Source organism: Eleutherodactylus coqui, chromosome 6 (assembly GCF_035609145.1).
Source record: "Eleutherodactylus coqui strain aEleCoq1 chromosome 6, aEleCoq1.hap1, whole genome shotgun sequence".
Taxonomy (NCBI): Eukaryota; Metazoa; Chordata; class Amphibia; order Anura; family Eleutherodactylidae; genus Eleutherodactylus; species Eleutherodactylus coqui.
Window position 1 is genome coordinate 78,643,708 of NC_089842.1, and position 22,569 is coordinate 78,666,276.

The following is a 22,569-nucleotide window of genomic DNA, read 5'->3' on the forward strand; positions in this document are numbered from 1 at the left end:
TGTGACACGTGTAAACCGCTTGTGCTGCTCACGCATTGTACATACTGTAGACATGGTAACAATTGACTTGTATCCTTATTCTCTGTTAGGTAGCATACATTCATATTATAATTGTAAGTTTCACACATACACACCCATATCTGCAATTGTATCAAAACCTGCAGGTTGTATATGCTGCGATCGGAATCTGCAGGTTGTATATGCTGCGTTCGGAATCTGCAGCTTGTATATGCTGCGTTCGGAATCTGCAGCTTGTATATGCTGCGTTCGGAATCTGCAGCTTGTATATGCTGCGTTCGGAATCTGAAGGTTGTATAAACTGCGATCGGAATCTGCAGGATGTATAAGCTGCGATCGGAATCTGCAGGATGTATAAGCTGCGATCGGAATCTGCAGGATGTATAAACTGCGATCGGAATCTGCAGGATGTATAAACTGCGATCGGAATCTGCAGGATGTATAAACTGCGATCGGAATCTGCAGGATGTATAAACTGCGATCGGAATCTGCAGGATGTATAAACTGCGATCGGAATCTGCAGGATGTATAAACTGCGATCGGAATCTGCAGGATGTATAAGCTGCGATCGGAATCTGCAGGATGTATAAGCTGCGATCGGAATCTGCAGGATGTATAAGCTGCGATCGGAATCTGCAGGATGTATAAGCTGCGATCGGAATCTGCAGGATGTATAAGCTGCGATCGGAATCTGCAGGATGTATAAGCTGCGATCGGAATCTGCAGGCTGTATATGCTGCGTTCGGAATCTGCAGGCTGTATATGCTGCGTTCGGAATCTGCAGGCTGTATATGCTGCGTTCGGAATCTGCAGGCTGTATATGCTGCGTTCGGAATCTGCAGGCTGTATATGCTGCGTTCGGAATCTGCAGGCTGTATATGCTGCGTTCGGAATCTGCAGGCTGTATATGCTGCGTTCGGAATCTGCAGGCTGTATATGCTGCGTTCGGAATCTGCAGGCTGTATATGCTGCGTTCGGAATCTGCAGGCTGTATATGCTGCGTTCGGAATCTGCAGGCTGTATATGCTGCGTTCGGAATCTGCAGGCTGTATATGCTGCGTTCGGAATCTGCAGGCTGTATATGCTGCGTTCGGAATCTGCAGGCTGTATATGCTGCGTTCGGAATCTGCAGGCTGTATATGCTGCGTTCGGAATCTGCAGGCTGTATATGCTGCGTTCGGAATCTGCAGGCTGTATATGCTGCGTTCGGAATCTGCAGGCTGTATATGCTGCGTTCGGAATCTGCAGGCTGTATATGCTGCGTTCGGAATCTGCAGGCTGTATATGCTGCGTTCGGAATCTGCAGGCTGTATATGCTGCGTTCGGAATCTGCAGGCTGTATATGCTGCGTTCGGAATCTGCAGGCTGTATATGCTGCGTTCGGAATCTGCAGGCTGTATATGCTGCGTTCGGAATCTGCAGGCTGTATATGCTGCGTTCGGAATCTGCAGGCTGTATATGCTGCGTTCGGAATCTGCAGGCTGTATATGCTGCGTTCGGAATCTGCAGGCTGTATATGCTGCGTTCGGAATCTGCAGGCTGTATATGCTGCGTTCGGAATCTGCAGGCTGTATATGCTGCGTTCGGAATCTGCAGGCTGTATATGCTGCGTTCGGAATCTGCAGGCTGTATATGCTGCGTTCGGAATCTGCAGGCTGTATATGCTGCGTTCGGAATCTGCAGGCTGTATATGCTGCGTTCGGAATCTGCAGGCTGTATATGCTGCGTTCGGAATCTGCAGGCTGTATATGCTGCGTTCGGAATCTGCAGGCTGTATATGCTGCGTTCGGAATCTGCAGGCTGTATATGCTGCGTTCGGAATCTGCAGGCTGTATATGCTGCGTTCGGAATCTGCAGGCTGTATATGCTGCGTTCGGAATCTGCAGGCTGTATATGCTGCGTTCGGAATCTGCAGGCTGTATATGCTGCGTTCGGAATCTGCAGGCTGTATATGCTGCGTTCGGAATCTGCAGGCTGTATATGCTGCGTTCGGAATCTGCAGGCTGTATATGCTGCGTTCGGAATCTGCAGGCTGTATATGCTGCGTTCGGAATCTGCAGGCTGTATATGCTGCGTTCGGAATCTGCAGGCTGTATATGCTGCGTTCGGAATCTGCAGGCTGTATATGCTGCGTTCGGAATCTGCAGGCTGTATATGCTGCGTTCGGAATCTGCAGGCTGTATATGCTGCGTTCGGAATCTGCAGGCTGTATATGCTGCGTTCGGAATCTGCAGGCTGTATATGCTGCGTTCGGAATCTGCAGGCTGTATATGCTGCGTTCGGAATCTGCAGGCTGTATATGCTGCGTTCGGAATCTGCAGGCTGTATATGCTGCGTTCGGAATCTGCAGGCTGTATATGCTGCGTTCGGAATCTGCAGGCTGTATATGCTGCGTTCGGAATCTGCAGGCTGTATATGCTGCGTTCGGAATCTGCAGGCTGTATATGCTGCGTTCGGAATCTGCAGGCTGTATATGCTGCGTTCGGAATCTGCAGGCTGTATATGCTGCGTTCGGAATCTGCAGGCTGTATATGCTGCGTTCGGAATCTGCAGGCTGTATATGCTGCGTTCGGAATCTGCAGGCTGTATATGCTGCGTTCGGAATCTGCAGGCTGTATATGCTGCGTTCGGAATCTGCAGGCTGTATATGCTGCGTTCGGAATCTGCAGGCTGTATATGCTGCGTTCGGAATCTGCAGGCTGTATATGCTGCGTTCGGAATCTGCAGGCTGTATATGCTGCGTTCGGAATCTGCAGGCTGTATATGCTGCGTTCGGAATCTGCAGGCTGTATATGCTGCGTTCGGAATCTGCAGGCTGTATATGCTGCGTTCGGAATCTGCAGGCTGTATATGCTGCGTTCGGAATCTGCAGGCTGTATATGCTGCGTTCGGAATCTGCAGGCTGTATATGCTGCGTTCGGAATCTGCAGGCTGTATATGCTGCGTTCGGAATCTGCAGGCTGTATATGCTGCGTTCGGAATCTGCAGGCTGTATATGCTGCGTTCGGAATCTGCAGGCTGTATATGCTGCGTTCGGAATCTGCAGGCTGTATATGCTGCGTTCGGAATCTGCAGGCTGTATATGCTGCGTTCGGAATCTGCAGGCTGTATATGCTGCGTTCGGAATCTGCAGGCTGTATATGCTGCGTTCGGAATCTGCAGGCTGTATATGCTGCGTTCGGAATCTGCAGGCTGTATATGCTGCGTTCGGAATCTGCAGGCTGTATATGCTGCGTTCGGAATCTGCAGGCTGTATATGCTGCGTTCGGAATCTGCAGGCTGTATATGCTGCGTTCGGAATCTGCAGGCTGTATATGCTGCGTTCGGAATCTGCAGGCTGTATATGCTGCGTTCGGAATCTGCAGGCTGTATATGCTGCGTTCGGAATCTGCAGGCTGTATATGCTGCGTTCGGAATCTGCAGGCTGTATATGCTGCGTTCGGAATCTGCAGGCTGTATATGCTGCGTTCGGAATCTGCAGGTTGTATATGCTGCGTTCGGAATCTGCAGGTTGTATATGCTGCGTTCGGAATCTGCAGGTTGTATATGCTGCGTTCGGAATCTGCAGGTTGTATATGCTGCGTTCGGAATCTGCAGGTTGTATATGCTGCGTTCGGAATCTGCAGGTTGTATATGCTGCGTTCGGAATCTGCAGGTTGTATATGCTGCGTTCGGAATCTGCAGGTTGTATATGCTGCGTTCGGAATCTGCAGGTTGTATATGCTGCGTTCGGAATCTGCAGGTTGTATATGCTGCGTTCGGAATCTGCAGGTTGTATATGCTGCGTTCGGAATCTGCAGGTTGTATATGCTGCGTTCGGAATCTGCAGGTTGTATATGCTGCGTTCGGAATCTGCAGGTTGTATATGCTGCGTTCGGAATCTGCAGGTTGTATATGCTGCGTTCGGAATCTGCAGGTTGTATATGCTGCGTTCGGAATCTGCAGGTTGTATATGCTGCGTTCGGAATCTGCAGGTTGTATATGCTGCGTTCGGAATCTGCAGGTTGTATATGCTGCGTTCGGAATCTGCAGGTTGTATATGCTGCGTTCGGAATCTGCAGGTTGTATATGCTGCGTTCGGAATCTGCAGGTTGTATAAGCTGCGACCGAAATTTGCAGGATGTATAAACTGCGATCGGAATCTGCAGGATGTATAAACTGCGATCGGAATCTGCAGGATGTATAAACTGCGATCGGATTCTGCAGGATGTATATGCTGCGTTTGGAATCTGCAGGTTGTATATGCTGGGATGGGAATCTGCAGGTTGTATATGCTGCGTTCGGAATCTGCAGGTTGTATATGCTGCGTTCGGAATCTGCAGGTTGTATATGCTGCGTTCGGAATCTGCAGGTTGTATATGCTGCGTTCGGAATCTGCAGGTTGTATATGCTGCGTTCGGAATCTGCAGGTTGTATATGCTGCGTTCGGAATCTGCAGGTTGTATATGCTGCGTTCGGAATCTGCAGGTTGTATATGCTGCGTTCGGAATCTGCAGGTTGTATATGCTGCGTTCGGAATCTGCAGGTTGTATATGCTGCGTTCGGAATCTGCAGGTTGTATATGCTGCGTTCGGAATCTGCAGGTTGTATATGCTGCGTTCGGAATCTGCAGGTTGTATATGCTGCGTTCGGAATCTGCAGGTTGTATATGCTGCGTTCGGAATCTGCAGGTTGTATATGCTGCGTTCGGAATCTGCAGGTTGTATATGCTGCGTTCGGAATCTGCAGGTTGTATATGCTGCGTTCGGAATCTGCAGGTTGTATATGCTGCGTTCGGAATCTGCAGGTTGTATATGCTGCGTTCGGAATCTGCAGGTTGTATATGCTGCGTTCGGAATCTGCAGGTTGTATATGCTGCGTTCGGAATCTGCAGGTTGTATATGCTGCGTTCGGAATCTGCAGGTTGTATATGCTGCGTTCGGAATCTGCAGGTTGTATATGCTGCGTTCGGAATCTGCAGGTTGTATATGCTGCGTTCGGAATCTGCAGGTTGTATATGCTGCGTTCGGAATCTGCAGGTTGTATATGCTGCGTTCGGAATCTGCAGGTTGTATATGCTGCGTTCGGAATCTGCAGGTTGTATATGCTGCGTTCGGAATCTGCAGGTTGTATATGCTGCGTTCGGAATCTGCAGGTTGTATATGCTGCGTTCGGAATCTGCAGGTTGTATATGCTGCGTTCGGAATCTGCAGGTTGTATATGCTGCGTTCGGAATCTGCAGGTTGTATATGCTGCGTTCGGAATCTGCAGGTTGTATATGCTGCGTTCGGAATCTGCAGGTTGTATATGCTGCGTTCGGAATCTGCAGGTTGTATATGCTGCGTTCGGAATCTGCAGGTTGTATATGCTGCGTTCGGAATCTGCAGGTTGTATATGCTGCGTTCGGAATCTGCAGGTTGTATATGCTGCGTTCGGAATCTGCAGGTTGTATAAGCTGCGACCGAAATTTGCAGGATGTATAAACTGCGATCGGAATCTGCAGGATGTATAAACTGCGATCGGAATCTGCAGGATGTATAAACTGCGATCGGATTCTGCAGGATGTATATGCTGCGTTTGGAATCTGCAGGTTGTATATGCTGGGATGGGAATCTGCAGGTTGTATAAACTGCGATCGGAATCTGCAGGATGTATACGCTGACATCGGAATCTGCAGGATGTATACGCTGACATCGGAATCTGCAGGATGTATACGCTGACATCGGAATCTGCAAGATGTATATGCTGCGATGGGAATCTGCAGGTTGTACATGCGGTCATCGGAATCTGCTGGTTGTATATGCTATCATCGGAATGTGCAGGATGTATATGCTGGGATGGGAATCTGCAGGTTGTACATGCGGTCATCGGAATCTGATCTGCAGGTTGCATACAATCACATCCACATTTGCAGGTTGTTTGCACTTGCATCAGAGTCTGCAGTTTACATACGTGCATCATAATTTGTAGGTTGCATATCACCGCATCCGTATCTTCCAGTTGCTTGCATCTGCAGACTACATACAGTCACATCATTAGCTGCTGGTTAGGCGTTTTGACATTCACACATACTTACATTTTCTAGTGTAATGTTTCCACGTTACTGCTGGCTCAGGTCTGCCAGTGGCCAGGCATCGGAGGATCACAGTGCTCCCCTCATTGACGGTAATATTTGCAGATATGTTTAGGATTTGGGGTGGAACTGTAGGAAAGCAAAAGTAGAGCGTTAACAGGATAGAAATCCTCTAACATTTAGAATATTGTATATATGTGTTTATATGTCATGTATAATAAAGCAAGTATCGGCTAGTTTCTGGACATTCTGCATTGTCATAGAGGAGGAAAAGAGTTACAGGAAGCAGGTTTTGGAAGTAAGCTTCTACGTTATCTGTATGAAGCCTATACATACAGTGCATAGTTCATGTGTTGCGCTCCTCTGGGGAAGGACATGCAGCAAGTCCTCCCACTTTTGGGTGAGTACGTACTTGAGCTCATCTTCCTTATTCTGTGCAGGAGTTTCTGGTGCCTCTTCTGCTTCCTGTGCAGGATTTCTCTCTTTGGTTCCTGGTAATATTCTGTTGTATACAGTACATCTAATATGTGTATGAATGATATATACAGTTTATTGTGTGTGTATATATACTAGATGTCCAATGCATTATAATAGCCTTGACTCTTGTTTCTGCAACACTTTTGCCCCTCACCAGTTTCCCTCCTGATGCCCATCAGGGTAGGGGAGACAATCACTGTCTGCCCCACTGGGGGATGACCATGTGGTCCAAGCAAACATTATAATCTAGGAATAATCTGATTGCTCGTGATTGTTGTTATTTCTGCGGCTTTAAACAACTATTGAAAATCTATCTTGCTGCTATCTTTATCGGATCAGTGTTTCTGTATTGTTCATGGCCAGTAGTGATTGACCTTCCCATCACAGGGCATAAACAAAAGGCAATGCACAAAACTGTTATCTGCTATAATAGAAGTCGTTTTTCTGCTTTCCTTGTGGGTGCAAAGCTTCTAATCTACAATGATATGCTATTATATTCCCCGAGGAGCCTAGCTGGAAGGACTCTTTCTAAAGAACATCCTTCAGGAAGCTTAGAAGGGCGCCCTGTGTTTGCCTGTAACCTAAGGTATAGCATGCAGCTATAGAGGAGCACAGTACCATGAAACTTTGTATCATTGCATATAAGTGTGAGCGTCTCAGAAGGACCACGCATATTCCCAAACAGCCTTGAAGTGACCTTTTGTGTGGTTTCTCTGTGACCAAATGCCTGTCCTGACATTTTTGGAGATGGTCTAAATCCAGAGGCGACACATGAGGAACCCCAGTTTCCACACTTTCACCTCACCAGTCAGAATATGGGCTTCTCTGAGGGGTCCCTATGCAAATAAACTGGAAGTGATCCTAGGTACGTGGCAACTGACACTACTATAAACCAAGAAGCAGAACTTGAGCTTATGAACGGAGGCATAGTCTGATCAATGTAGTGGGGGCAGGCAGCGTAACTTCAGAATAAGGACCAAGCTGGAGGTCGGGACACACAAGACGGGTTCAGCATGGTACAATAGACCAGAGGTTGGACGAGGCAGGAGAATGATCATTACAACAAGTCGAGGTCAGGAGTGGAGAGTGCACAGTAGTCCGGAATAGCTAGAGTCCTAATGAGCAAGATTCCACCTTAAGTTGGACCAAAAGATCTCAGGGGGAATGGTGTCTGATATAACCAAAGGTGCTTCGTGATTGGCTGGGGAAGACTTAGAAAGATGCCTGATGGCCCTTTTAAGACCATGAGCATGCACGCCTATGCACACCCGCCAGGCAGCAGACATTGGAGATGAGAATGCACGCCACACACACCAGTGGGGGGAGAAGAAGTAAGATGGTGACCACAAGTTTTAACATGTATATTGGCAACCTTCTCCTTACATAACTTCCAGTTTGCCCCAACTCAGTTATCCTCCCCTTGATGGACATTAGGATAGGACTACGGGAAGGCTAGTGATCGAAGTGACCCTTTTCAGGGCGAGGGTTCCATGCGGGTACAGTGGTACCAGGGTTCATAGGGTCATTTTACCCTTCCAGACATAATTTGAGTCCAATTCGACTCTTTTGTTTTTGTTTATATTAAAAGTAAAGTTTTAATTACATCCTTGTGACCGGGGTTTTTTTGGCCCTTGATTTTCTATTTGCAGTTGCCTGGATACCCCGGTGTTAGAAGGTATAAGTAATAATCATTGACAGACAGCATACTTCTGCTACTCACTGACACTGCACAGCATGTGAAGCACACCTACGCCAAAGATAGACAGAGCGGGAGGAGAGAGCAGAGGAGGCAATGGTGATGCCTGTGCTACAGGTGAGGGAGATAATCACACGCTCAGAGTATGGCGCTGTGTCCGGCTTACCGAGGCCTAACAGATTTGTAAAGGACCAGTTACATGGGATGAATATAGTGCAAAATTAATTCAAATAAATGAAAACGCGTGCTAATTGTTACGTTTAACGGCAAACCCATCGGCACAATTTTTTTTTCTTTTTTATTTGTTGCTCACTTTCAACCAGCATAGAAATCATCGCTGGTCCGCTCACCGCTCGCTGCGTCTAAAATGTGAAGCGCTAAGCAAGAAGTCAGTGAGAAATGAGCGATACTCAGCGGTGATCTGCCTGTCTAAATGCTCCAGCGCCAACAACTAGCGCTGACGTCACCCGCTCGTACAGTCCTCTAGCCGACAGTCGTTTCATGTTAATGGGGCACAAGTGAGAAATCAGATTTCATTTATACTATTTGCTAACATTTTTTTTACGACCTGAAAACTTCTTTTACATTTAAAGAGACTCTGACAGCTACTTTTAGCCCTATGAGCTAAGCTTATGGTCTGAAAGTAGGTGACCCGCTGAGTCCGGGGCTTTATACTCCTCTGCCCCGTCATTCCCCCCGATGGGAGCGATGAAAGTTGTCGCTGAATGCATTGAGCGGTGTTGCTAAATAGTCCTTCCATTATAAAATTAGAACGGTCGGACTACTTACAATGGAGAAAGCGATTATAAAACTTACATCCCCGGACTCAGCGGGTCACCTACTTGCAGCCCATAAGCTTAGCTTATAGGGTTCAAAGTAGGCTACAGATTCCCTTTTAAAAAAAAACCTGGTGACAATTTCTCCTTGAAGAGGTCCTCTTAGCCCTCCTGATAGGTCTGAGTTCCCCATAGAATAACAACATTGGAGCATCTCTTCTATTACATTGTAGAATTGCTCTGTTGCTCCTCCTGGAAATGTATGACTAGACATCTCAGGGCAGTAGACAAGCTCTTTTTATCTGGAGCAGAGATCCCATTAGTGTAACCAGAGCTTTCAGCACAAGGATCAGCAAGGGCCGGCATCCATTCCCCCCCACACTAAGCAATGGATGTAGGTCAGTAACGATTGTTATTAGCTGAGGCTGAGCCTGTATTGATGAAGCGTATCATCTGATATATAGGGTTAAGCAGGCGCAGACAGAGGATTGATTGATCCATATACCTGCGACACACATTACGCCTCCAGAATGTACTGACGCTGCGAGAACCTGAAGGCCTCATCAATATGATACTTTATCTCTTAATGGCTGTTTCATAATGTCGTATGAGTTTATCAGCTTTGATCGTCTCCCTGTAAAGTGATCAATATGAGTTATAACAGAATGTAGAGAGACGCCGTGGCTGTAGGAACATGAAGAGCGGCTCAGCTACCGCCAAAGAATCCCTCGTCATTACTGTAAGCCGCCCATCACATTGTTCTCTGCGACGTGACTCCTGGCTCCACTCCTCTTTGTATCGCCTATTTATAAGGCCATTGTAATGGTGGCCTCCTCTGTAGGGGCAGCATGGGCGGCACTATGGTATGGCACTTATGGGCAGCATCTAATTTGTCAGGAGTAGACAATGGAGCTTTAATTCCTGGTAGAGTGATCTGACAACATGTGATTACGCCCCCAGTCGCTTCTCCATACAGTAAGAGGCTCCAACGATGATAACTCGTACATAGCCTTTATATCTGGAATCTGACATCCCAGCATCGTTAGATGGGAATAACTAAAAGTAGTAAACGGGACGGAAAACAAGAGTCATGATTTTATCACACTCAGGAAGTAGTATAAATGGCGTCATTTGTCAGCGGGATGTGGAACCAGGAGGTGGAACTCGTAACTCATTCTTATCCCATCTTCCAGAGGAGATGTCCGAGGGGCTCATGCATCTTACTCATCTACCCCATATCTCCTCGCTGTCCTGCTAATTCACCTTACACCACCCCACCAATCTGAGCTAACATCCCCAGACGCAGGACATTACTTCTAATGTTCCACCTTCTACCAGTTCACATTGCTCTTCATTGCGCTGTTTAGGGTAACTTGTATCCGGTCTATGGAGCAGTGGGCACATATTGCTGAACATGCTGAGTACCGGCGCCTTCAGACTGTGCTCTCTGCGGAGCCCAAACTTCATTTGCATTTTATTGTTCTTATCCAATATATATACACATACACCTAACTAAATATTTCCTGTTACAGGAAACCGTCACCTATCTTTTGGGTGACGGAGCTCCTATGGAAACATATGTTACCCACTTGCAAGTGATGTGGCACTCAAAGTGTTTTAACAAAGCACCCTGCATTTTGGGAGAGGTGCAGGGGATCTGGATTCAAAGTACAAAGGTTTTTACCTTCTACTAGTAAATGCACATATTCAGGAGATTTGATATCCGTACTATTACCCTACTATGTAAGTACTTTTAACACCTTAGTGACCATACCTGTTTGCGCATTAATGACCAGGCCAAATTTTGGAAATCTGACATGTGTCACTTTAACATAGGATAACTCGGTAAAGGTTTTGCATATCCAAGTGATTCTGACATTGTTTTTTCACCACATATTGTACTTCATTTAGATGGTAAAAATAGACCAATAGAAAGTGTATATTCAATAAAAGTGCCAAAAGTGGGAATATTTTGAAAAAATAATCACTTTTTCACATTTTCAACTGCAAGATGTCAATATGTGCAAACATACTGTACACATTTTGATAACATTTATTTCCATCTGTTTACTTTATTCTGGAAGCACATTGGAAAAACTTTAGTTTTTTTAAAATCATTTAGGAGACGTACAAATTTAATATTTGTTATCAACATTTAGAGGAACATTTTGTTTTCCTGCACCAAGCCAAGATTGCAAAGGCTCATGGGTGTCAGAAGGATAGATACCCCTACAAATGATCCAGTTTAAAAAAATACACATTTGAATATATTCACTGAAGGGTGTCAGGAGTATGTTGACCCCACAATTTTAATGCAATTCAGAGGAGAAAAAATAAAATTTCATATTTTTGCAAATATGTCATTTTAAAGACAGTTTTTTTTTTCTATAGTGCACATGAAAATGAGAATTTGCATCCTAAAATGGATCCCCCTGTTTGTCCTGGGTTCAGAAACATACCCATTGTGGCCCTGATATTATTATGTCTCTATGCACAATCAGGCCCAAACCGAAAGGAGCAGCCGGGGCTTTCAGAACAGAAATTTTGCTTGAAGGTGTTTTAGGCCCCATTGCACACTTGTAGAACCCTTGAGTGGCCGAAGCAATGGAGAACCCCCCAAAATGACCCCGTTTTGAAAACTAAACCCCTTAACGAATTCATCTAGGGGTGTACTGCGTATTTTGACCCCACAGCTTATAAATAATACTAAGCAAAGCAGAAGGAAAAAAATATGATTTTCATTTTTTGGGGCAATTGTGTCATTTTAAAAACAGTTGTCTTCTTACAGCACACACAGAGTAACATAGTATGTTAGGCTGAATGAAGACAATGCCCGTCTAGTTCAGCCTGTTTCAAGCCCCCCTCCCCCATCCCTTTTGGTCCGAATGAAGGTAAAGAACCCCAATGAAGACTTTCACCCCAAAATGGATCCCCCTGTTTGTTCCATGTTCAGAAACATACCCATTGTGGCCCTAATCTACTTACAGGACACATGGCTAGGCCCATAATGGAGGGAACACCAGCTGGATTTCAGGGCACAACTGAATAAATTCCAGGCCCCATTGCTCACTTGTGCAGAGAAAAAAATTGGCTCCCTAAAAATAATCCCCCCCCCCCCCCCCCCCACACACCCTGAAGGGGTAATTACAGGGGCCTGGTTGGGATGGACAGATGGTGCAATTAAACAAGGTATCCCTCCTCCTCCCATGCTTGCTGTAAACGTGGCACTATTTTGGGGAGTATCTTGACCTCAGCATCAGGGATGGGGTTTATTAAGTGGCGCTCTGTGAGGCTTTGTAAGCTTGCTGAGGTGCGTCAGTCTCACACAGTAAATTACGTATTACAGGTAGCAGTCTGAATAATGCCGGGCTCACATGGCTGTATGTGGAATTTGCTTGTGGAGGCCACGAAATGTACTGCACATAACTGCCTACTCACTCAGGCGGTCATACGCAGTACACTTTTGTTTGTATTTCCCGCACCGTTAGTGATGATACGGGTACTTGCAGCCCGTAGACAATGTAGTTGCGTATGGGCTCTGGGTATATCTGCGACCATGGAGCACAATGGGCTGTATGTCGTGGATTTCCGCGGTAAAATAGAACATGCTGCGTTCTGTTTTCTGCGAGGGGATTACATAATTCCGACCTGCTAATGTGAGCGAAATTGTGTAATCCAGGGCATTTGATTGATCCGTGTTTTACCGTGGATCAAACGTATGCGGAATCCACAATTTCTATCCGGTCCCATGAGATTGCTAGCTTTTTATCTATGTGACCGGGGACCGCTCAACAAGGCCAGCAGTCACTGCTCTGGGCTCTTGGCCGCCTTTGGTAGCCGGGAGCAAGGAGATTTTACATTTCCCAGGCCCTCCCCGGCTTTTGTGCATGCGTCCGTTACTTTGCCAGCGGGTGCATGCGCAGAGTCCGGGAAAGGTCCGTGGAGGAGGATCGCGTCAGTGTTCAAATGTGGAGGTCCTCCGGTAAGAAGTTTCATGTCCTCTCCTCTCACCGTTCACATCAGAGAGGGGAGAATAACTTTAACTTTTTTTTTTTATCCATTGGATAATGGCGATTACGTGACCAGGGATCGCTCACCGCGGCCCTCAGACACTGTTCCAGGGTCTCTGCTACCTTCTGTAGCTAGGAGCAAGGAGATTTTTAATTTTCAAGGCCCTCCCTAGTTTGTGCGCCTGCAGCTATCATTTTGCCGATGGGCACATGCACCGAAGCTGGGGAAAGAGCCGCCAATAAAGATCCCATCGGGGCATCGCCTGAGGCCTAAGGTAAGTAATTTCCCCATCCCTCACGAATCGGATACGTGATGATAGGTAAAACTACCTTTTTGTTTTTAACTTTTACAAGATTGCCATTATCCATTGGATAACGGCGATCATGTGACCAGGGACTGCGTATCGTTGCCTCCCCGTGAAATATCCAGGCTCTAGTTTACGTTTTGTAGCCAGGAGCAGAGAGATTTTCAATTACCCTAGCAATCCTCTGCTTTTGTGCATGCGTCTGCCATTTTGGCGACAGGCGCATGCGCAGAAGCCAGTGTGAGGTCTGTGAATAAATCTGGGGGATTTTGGTACGTAATTTCATCTACCATCACATGAAGGGAGATGAAACTTAAACTTTTTAAACTTTTAACACTTTTTAAAAACTTTACTTTACATGATCGCCTTTATCCATTGGATAACAGCAATCATGTGACCGAGAACCACATACAGCGGTTCCCGGTGACTTCCACCTGATCTCGGCTTCTCATAATAGCCGGGAGCAAGGTTATTTCAAATTTCCCAGGCCATCCAGCCCTCTGCGCATGAACGTGACGTATTACGTCTGGCGCGTATGCGCAGAAGGCGGTGTTAGGTCCTGCAAGGGCCAGAATGCTGCGGGACATCATGGAGGATGGGGGTGAGTACTCTCAGTTCCCTTCATGGACGTAATACGTCACGTGCATCCGATCCATGAGGGGAGCAAAAATTTTAAGCTTTTTTTCTTTACTTTGCACAAGGTCGCTGTTATTGCTGATGGACTGGGCACTGCAAACCACAGCCCCCTGGTGTCTGTTCTCTGCTCTCCGCTACCTTTGGTAGCGGAGAGCAGAGAAATTTCAAATTTCCCGGGTCTCTCCCTGGTGTTGCATTTGTGCCCACCATCTTCGCCGGCGGGTGCAGGCGCAGCATAGGGAGACTGGACCCGGGGAAGGCAGAAGGCAGCGGCGGACTGTGGCAGCCTCCAGGTAAGCGGTTTCAGCCCCCCAAAGAGATCCGATCACTAGGGGAGCTGAAACGGGCACCCTAATTGTGCTGCCATCCACTTCCATTCGGTCACTGATATCTGTTAGATATCGGCGATCTGATTACCGGGGACTGCAATCTGCAGCCCTTAGTGTGTGTTCCAGACTCCCACCTACCTCCAGTTGCTGGGAGCCTAGAGCTGTGACACACCCGGGCCTGTGGTCTTATTCCACATCGAAGCCGCTTTTTGACGGCCGTGTAGAATAAAGCCCAGCTCGGGGGGCTGTCAAAAGGCGTATTGGTGGTTACGAAAGGGTTAATATTCATATAATCTCCATGAACCGCAGTCACTGTGTACATGTTATATTCCTGATCCTGTGCTGATCCCGAGTTACATCCTGTATTATACTCCAGAGCTGCACTCCCTATTCTGCTAGTGGAGTTACTACATACATAACTTATCCTGTACTGACCCTGAGTTACATCCTGTATTATACTCCGGAGCTGCAGTCATTATTCTGCTGGTGGAGTCACTGTGTACATACATTACTTACCTTGTACTAACCTTAAGTCATAGTCTATATTATACTCCAGAGCTGTGCTCACTATTTTGCAAGCTTTGGAGCTGAAGTCTTCCAGCATTCTCTGCTTAATCAGTGTCTACACAGAACTCGATTTGGCGATTTCCATTTTGGGAAATTTTTGCATCAACTTCTGTGCAAACATCTCATGTAGGTAAAACAAACTGCTCTCCCTGTAATACAGGAGCCCAGACAAACTGTTAGATGGGTGCATTTAGGGCTTGTACAGACAGACATATATATATATATATATACATACACACTGCTGTTCTGGTTGTGCCCTATATCCCATGTAGCAGCCGCTCTTTATCTAGTAGTGGTGCAGCTCACAGCTCAGTACTAATGTACAACAATCTGCTCTACGGAAATGTAAGACACTGTTCAGTTTTCCATCAGCTTGTTCCAGTCAGGGATAAACGCTCGAAAAAGAGCGGGAGGTGGAGAGTTCTCCTTCAATGGAAGTCTTCAGAGGGTGGACAGACATCTGTCTATTTAAAGGGGTTGTCCCGCGAAAGCAAGTGGGGGTATACACTTCTGTATGGCCATATTAATGCACTTTGTAATGTACATTGTGCATTAATTATGAGCCATACAGAAGTTATCAGAAGTTTTTCACTTACCTGCTCTGTTGCTAGCGTCCTCGTCTCCATGGTGCCGTCTAATTTTCAGCGTCTAATCGCCGGATTAGACGCGCTTGCGCAGTCCGGTCTTCTTCTTTTCTGAATGGGGCCGCTCGTGCCGGAGAGCGGCTCCTTGTAGCTCCGCCCCGTCACGTGCCGATTCCAGCCAATCAGGAGGCTGGAATCGGCAATGGACCGCACAGAAGACCTGCGGTCCACCGAGGGAGAAGATCCCGGCGGCCAGCTTGACCAGGTAAGTAAAAAGTCACCGGAGCGCGGGGATTCAGGTAAGCACTATCCCGTTTTCTTTTTTAACCCCTGCATCGGGTTTGTCTCGCGCCGAACGGGGGGGCTATTGAAAAAAAAACAACCCGTTTCGGCGCGGGACAACCCCTTTAAGCCCTGAGAGTGATTAATGAGTGGAACAGGTTACCACGGGAGGTGGTGAGTTCTCCTTGAATGAAAGTGTTCAACCAGAGGCTGGTCAGACATCTGTCTTTAGTGATCCTGCATAGAGCAGGGGGTTGGACCCGATGACCCTGAAGGTCCCTTCAAACTCTACCAGTCTATGAAACTTTCGGTTGCAAGTGAACCAGTTTATACAAAAAAATAATTTTTTGCTGAAAAGGTTCTTTTCCTGATTGCACTAATTTAACTACATAATTAACAATTTTTGTACCTATTTTCACGTTCTTTGGATTTAGAAACCAAAATTTAAGCTAAATTGATTTACTCATTGAACATTTTGGCATGAACTACAACCAATGGTGAGACCCAGTCAAAAAAAGATGGAGAAGCTATAACATACAATAATGTGCTAGCCTGCACTATGACATCCATTGCTTGGACTGGGTAACACGGTCCCGGCTTCATAAATCGCAAGAAAATACTGTGGGGGAAATTTATCATCGGCTGAATTTTTGACACCACTTTTACGGCATGAATTTTTTCCCCTTTTCCATTGTAATAGATCACAAATTCATCAAAGGTCGCAGAATGTTGATACATTTGTTGCTTCTCTAGTATGTCTGTTTATACAGTTTATCAGCCACTCATCTACTGAAGTGAGATTGCATAAAAACTTAGCGACTTTTTAAAAAGTCACGTCAGGAATGTCTTTAAGACCCCAATTACAACTCCTGGAGTTTCATTCTATTTCCATTGTTTGGTTCCACCCTCCTAACCAATGAAAATACCCCCAGGTCCAGCGAATGCACCTGAATGGCACCAAACGGACCTCATTGACTTTAATGTGTTCTGGCTTCGGGTATTCCGACTGGTACTTTATTGGATGAAATGGTGCAGTATTCCATCTGGGGTTTCGTATCGAGTCTGTACCAGAGACTCTGAAGCTGATGTGAATGGGGCCTAAAAACCTAACTCCACTCACACCCCACCCGCTTTCTTTTTTACACCCTTTTGAAAAGTGAAGTGAGAGGCGGCTATTCTTTTTGGTGCCAATCAATAGGAAATTTGTCTCAATTGATTTGCGCCAAAAACATAGGCAGAACTTGCTCCACAGTTCTGGCATAACACTGGTAATGTTCCCCAAATCCCTAATGAGTTTTACTGGACGATGATTAACCCCTTAGTAACCACTCATACACCCTTTGACGACAGTCACTAATGGGCTTTAGTCTGATGTGCCGTGATTTTACAGCGCCGTGTCAGAATAATGCTGCGGGGCCGGGAATGCAATAGCCCCGAGCTTTCAGCTACTATAGGTAGCTGATAGTTTGGCGCAGTGACCGGAGGCTGCGGTCACGTGATTGCCGTTATTTAGTGAATGACTGCGATCAGTGCAAGGCAATGTAAAAGTGCTTCCTGTTTTATCTGATCATCGTTCTGATCGGTGAAAGGAGATAAAACCTGGTACTGGAGAAAGAGTTACCGAAAGTACCCGCCATCATCCCGTGGTGACACACCCTCATCACCCCCTATGCCATCACATGCAGTTAAATGCGGCTTTTCTTTATTTTGAGGGAAAAAAGCAATAAAAGATAGTAGCATACAGTTTAGTAGTGTATGTCTACTGATATCTTCTCAGATTTCGTCTTTTTGGTTGTAACGCTTTTAGGCAGCATTACATTATTACTTCTGTTTCACTTCAGCTGTTTTTCTTTTTGGTTTATATGTCGTTCCTTAAAAAAAAAAAAAAAAAAAAAAAACATTCTAGAAGGAGGTATAGTGCAGAGCGGGCCACGCAGTGCTTGGTTCCAGCAGTTCTGGTAGCGATAAATTCTGGCAGTGACGACTCTCGTTCTACCTCTAGCCCTATGGTGGTGGTAGCCATTGCTGAGTTGTCAGGGCCGAGTATTGCAATGCCTCCCGCAATCTGGGATTCTGCAGATTCATCCCCCCCCCCCCCAAATACCCCAATTTGTAGAAACTCGGGGTATAAATGCGGATGTTGCTAAATTTGCCCCCTAAAACTAATCAGCGATAAAGTTGTGGAATTAATTGTCCAGCAGACTAACATCTATGCTAGACAATGTATTCCAGAGGAGCCCACCTCTATCTATGCCAGACTATGGACCCCCACAAGTGCCCTAGAAATAAAAAATATTTGGGAATCATATTGTTAATGGGTTTAGTAACAAAATCCTCTTTCCGCTCATACTGGTCTACCGGTGCAGTGCATGCGACCCCTGGATTTACAGCAGTTATACACCGAACCTGTTTTGAAATGCTAATGCACTTCTTCCATGTTAGTGATAATTCCCAAGTCCCACCAAGAGATGACCCTGCCTAAGATCGATTAAATGAATTGTGGCCCCCTAATCTCCCTGCTAAAAGAATCCTGTCAAGATATATATATACTCCAGAGACAAATCTGGCAGTTGACGAGTCCCTGATGAGCTCCCAGGGCCGGCTTTCCTTCCACCAGTTTATCCCATCCAAACGCGCCACTATTGGCGTTAAATTTATATAAAGGTGTGTGAGAGCAATACGGGATATACCTGCAGTTTTTTTATACAAGAAGGCAGGGAGAACCATCTTAATCCTCCAGACAATGTTGTCATTAATGGGAAAAATTGTTTGGGAGCTAATGGTGCCATTCTTACACAAGGGGTACCATGCGTATACGGACAACTGCTATACTAGTGTCCCACTATACAAATTACTACATGTTGTAAATACAGGGGCCTGCGGGACAATAAGAAAAAACAGAGTGGGTCCTGGAGTGTGGAAAAAAGGGGATCATACATGCTTGCAAGTGACCTCCTCCTTGCAGTCAAGTGGCATGCCCTCAACTGTGCACGCAGCCACCTCAGTAGTAGTAAGGGAGAGGGGCTACCACGGGCAAGAGAAAACCTGTCTGCGTCATGGGCTACAAGTTTATGGGGGTGAAGACCTGTCCGACCAGGTGCTTCAGCCATACCTGTTGAAGTGAAAGACCCGGGCCTCGTACAATAAAGTAGCTATCTACCTTATTCAGATGGCTACCTATAATGCCTACACACTCTACAAGAAGCTCCGGTAACACTCACCTTCCTGCAGTTCCAGGAGCAGTTTGTTCAGCACCTTCTGTGTGAGACCGCCACACATCAGCGGCACTTTCTACACTCCGTCCCTACCACCGCGGTTGATAAATACCCCCAAAAAGGTGCCTGGCTTGCAGCAAGCATGGGAGGAGGAGGGATGCTCTGTTTTATTGCCCCATGTGCCCTTCCCAACCGCCTCTGTGATTCCCCCTGTTTTGATACATTTCACCCAGTTTTGCATTACTAATTTTATTTAGGAAAAAAAGGGGGGGGGGGGGATTCTTTTTAGGGAGTGAGTTATTCAGTTGTGTTCTTGTCCATTAAGCAGATTAGGGCTACATTGGTGTATTGCTGAACACAGAAGAACCACAGACGAATAATTTGGGGTACGTCTCCCCAATTCTTCCTGCTTAAAACAAAAAAAATACTGTCAGGAAAGTGACATATTTGTGAAAAAAATAAATTATGCTTATTTACACCCTTCTATTCTTGCAAAAACATAAGGGGTCAGAATTCTCGGTACACACCTAGATCAGGGGTGTCCGACTCATTTTAACCATGGGCCACATCAGCCCTATGGTTACCTTCAAAGGGCCAATTGTAATTGTAAGACAGTACAGTAAGGACTGTTCACACAAGTGTATTTGCGTACATAATATGCAGTGAATAGAAGCTATTGATTTCAGCGAGTTCATTCACATGATGTATATTTTCACACAGCATGACCTATTTTGTTACGTACTACGCACCACACTATGCCATTAAAGTGAATGGGCCACACAAATATGCAGTGAATGTGCAAGAAACCCCCACAGTGGCCTCAGTAGTAATAGTGTCCCTCCACAGTGGCCCCAGTAGTAATAGTGACATCCCACAGTGGCCCCAGTAGTAATAGTGACACCCACAGTGGCCCCAGTAGTAACAGCAACCGCGACAGTGGGCCCAGTAGTAATAGCAATCCCCACAGTCACCCCAGTAATAATAGGGTACCGCACAGTGGCGCCAGTAGTAATAGCAACCCCCCACAATGGCCCTGGTAGTAATAGCAACCCCCACAGTGGCCCCGGTAGTAATAACGACCCCCACAGTGACCCAAGTAGACATAGGGTACCGCACAGTGGCACCAGTAGTAATAGCGACCCCCACAGTGGCCCAAGTAGTAATAGCAATCACAGTAATTATATTAACCCCTTCAGTAACATTATTCCCCTCAGTAATAATATTATCCCCCACAGTGACCCAGATAATTGGGCTAAGGGGTCTAGTTTTCAAAATGGGGTCATTTGTGGGGTTTGTTCTATTGTTTTGGTAGCCTGATGGCTCTACAAGTGAGCAATGGGGCCTGGAATTTATTCAGTTGTGCCCTGAAAGCCAAAAGGTGTTCCCTCCATTCCAGGCCTAGCCATGTGTCCTGTAAGCAGATTAGGACTAACAGTGCAATATAGTTTGAGGTGCATCTCCTCAGTTTCTTCTGCTTAAGGGTGCCTACCCACTAGCGTTTTTTTTCCCTGCGAAATTCGCAGCATTTTTTTCTCTGCAGGGGTCTATGGGACTTGTAATGTTAAAATCGTGATCGCGCAAAATCGCAATTTACCGCGAAATTGCGATTTTGCGCGATCGCGATTTTAACATTACAAGTCCCATAGACCCCTGCAGAGAAAAAAATGCTGCGAATTTCGCAGGGAAAAAAAACGCTAGTGGGTGGGCGCCCTTATACAAAAAAAGTCTTGAAATTTATTATTTATTTTTTCACAAATATGTAATTTTTTCACTTGTTTTAAATTCCTCAAAACTATACAGTCAAAATGCTTAGTTCACCTCTAGATGACCCCATTTACAAAACTAGACCCCCTTAATGAATTCATTTGTGGAGTTTTCCATTATTTTGGCAGCTCAAGGGCTCTAAAAATGTTCAATGAGGCCCAAAACACTTGCAAACAAAATTTCTTTTCTGAACGTCACTGTCTGCTTTCTTTTTGGCCCCTGTTATGCATCCAGACATAAGATTAGGGCCAATGGGTATGTTCCTGAACACAGGACAAAAAAGGGTATCGATTTTGGGGTGCAATTCTTCATTCATGTGTGTGCTGTACAAAAAGCAAAACTGCCTTTAAAATGATAAAAAAATGAAAATTGTAATTTTTTCCTTCTGTTTTGCTTATACTCATTCAAGAACTGTGGGGTCAAAATACGCAGTACACCCCAAGCTGAATTTGTTTAGGGGTATAGTTTTCAAAACGGGGTAGTTTGTGGGGGCCCTCTACCGTTTTGGCAGCTCGAGGGCTTGATAAGTGGGCAATGGGGACGGAAACTCTTTCAAGCTAAATTTCTTTTCTCAAAGCCACTGGCTGCTCTTTTCAGTTTGGGCCCCGTTGTGCATACAGACATAAGATTAGGGCCACAATGGGTATGTTTCTGAACACAGGACAAACAGGGATATCAATTTAGGGGTGCACAGCCTTATTTTAATATGCACTATACAAGAAAAAAACAAAACAAGAAACAACAGTCTTTAAAATGACATATTTGCAAAAATAAATTTTTTTATTTTTTTATCCATTTAAATTGCATTAAATCCTGAAAAAAAAACTGTGGGGTCAAAATACGCCTGGACACCCCTCAGAGAATACATTAAGGGGTGTATTTTTTAAAATGCGGTCATTTGTGGGAGTTTCTATCATTCTGACAACTATGAGCTTTTGCAATCTTGGCTTGGTGCAGGGAAACCTAATATTCTTCAGAATTTTAATAATTATTTGGATCTCTCCAAAATTTGCTAAAAGAAAAACTAAAAAAGGTTTTCAAATGTGCTTCCAGAATAAAGTAAACAGCTGGAAATATATGCATAGGTCATAAAAAATTTGTACAGTATGTTTGTGTAAATTTGACATACTGCAACTGAAAATATGACAAAGGACAATTTTTTTTTAAAAAGTCTCAAATTTTGGTGCTTTTAACAAATCTACACAAATTCTAATCGGTCTATTTTTACCACCTAAACAAAGTACAATATGTGCCGAAAAAACAAGGTCAGAATTACTTGGATACGCAAAACCTTTACAGAGTTTGGCTGGGCTCACACGAGCATATTTCACAGCGTGTTGACTGCGAGATATACGTGCGGGGTATACAGCCAGTATGCAATAAAATGCATGGGCTGTTGGCTGCCCATTGCCATGTACTATCTTGGCATGTATGCGCGCGTAATACGCGCAAAGATAGAACATGCTGCAATTTTTCTTGCGTGCGTAATATATGCAATTTTTGTGGGCGGCAACATGGCTGCCTATACGATATTGGTACAGAGAATTACACTCGCAAAACCCGGGCATGAAATATGCAATACCATACCCTCATGTGAGAGAGCCCTTATCCCATATCAAAGCGACACATATCAGATCTCCAAAATTTGACCTGGTCATTAAGGCATAAACTGGCCCCTTCACTAAGGGGTTAATGGCAATCTATGAAAAGGTAATCCGAGGCTGCAATAAAGTCTGCTCCATCATCGGCCAGTGTTGCCTGGTGCAGCCCTTCAGGAGAGCCAAGGTCTCAGCACTTCACAAGTACCCAAGCTCATATTGATGAGGGTCTTATATAATTACTGCTAATTAGTGTAATA

At 45.5% G+C, this 22,569-nt stretch overlaps 2 protein-coding genes across 8 annotated transcripts in view; one reads left to right on the forward strand and one right to left on the reverse strand.

The window, feature by feature from the left end:
* The window catches only part of LOC136632264 (protein CEPU-1-like), a 659,300-nt gene that overhangs the window by 604,781 nt on the left and 31,950 nt on the right, over nucleotides 1-22,569 (forward strand). The window lies entirely within an intron of this gene.
* Nucleotides 1-22,569, reverse strand: part of LOC136632266 (opioid-binding protein/cell adhesion molecule homolog) — a 348,157-nt gene that overhangs the window by 13,094 nt on the left and 312,494 nt on the right. For all 4 annotated transcript variants that reach the window (XM_066607029.1, XM_066607033.1, XM_066607032.1 and 1 more), the window contains one exon: nucleotides 6,074-6,199. In XM_066607029.1, the coding sequence (XP_066463126.1) occupies nucleotides 6,074-6,199 (126 nt within the window). The remainder of the gene's footprint in view (nucleotides 1-6,073; nucleotides 6,200-22,569) is intronic.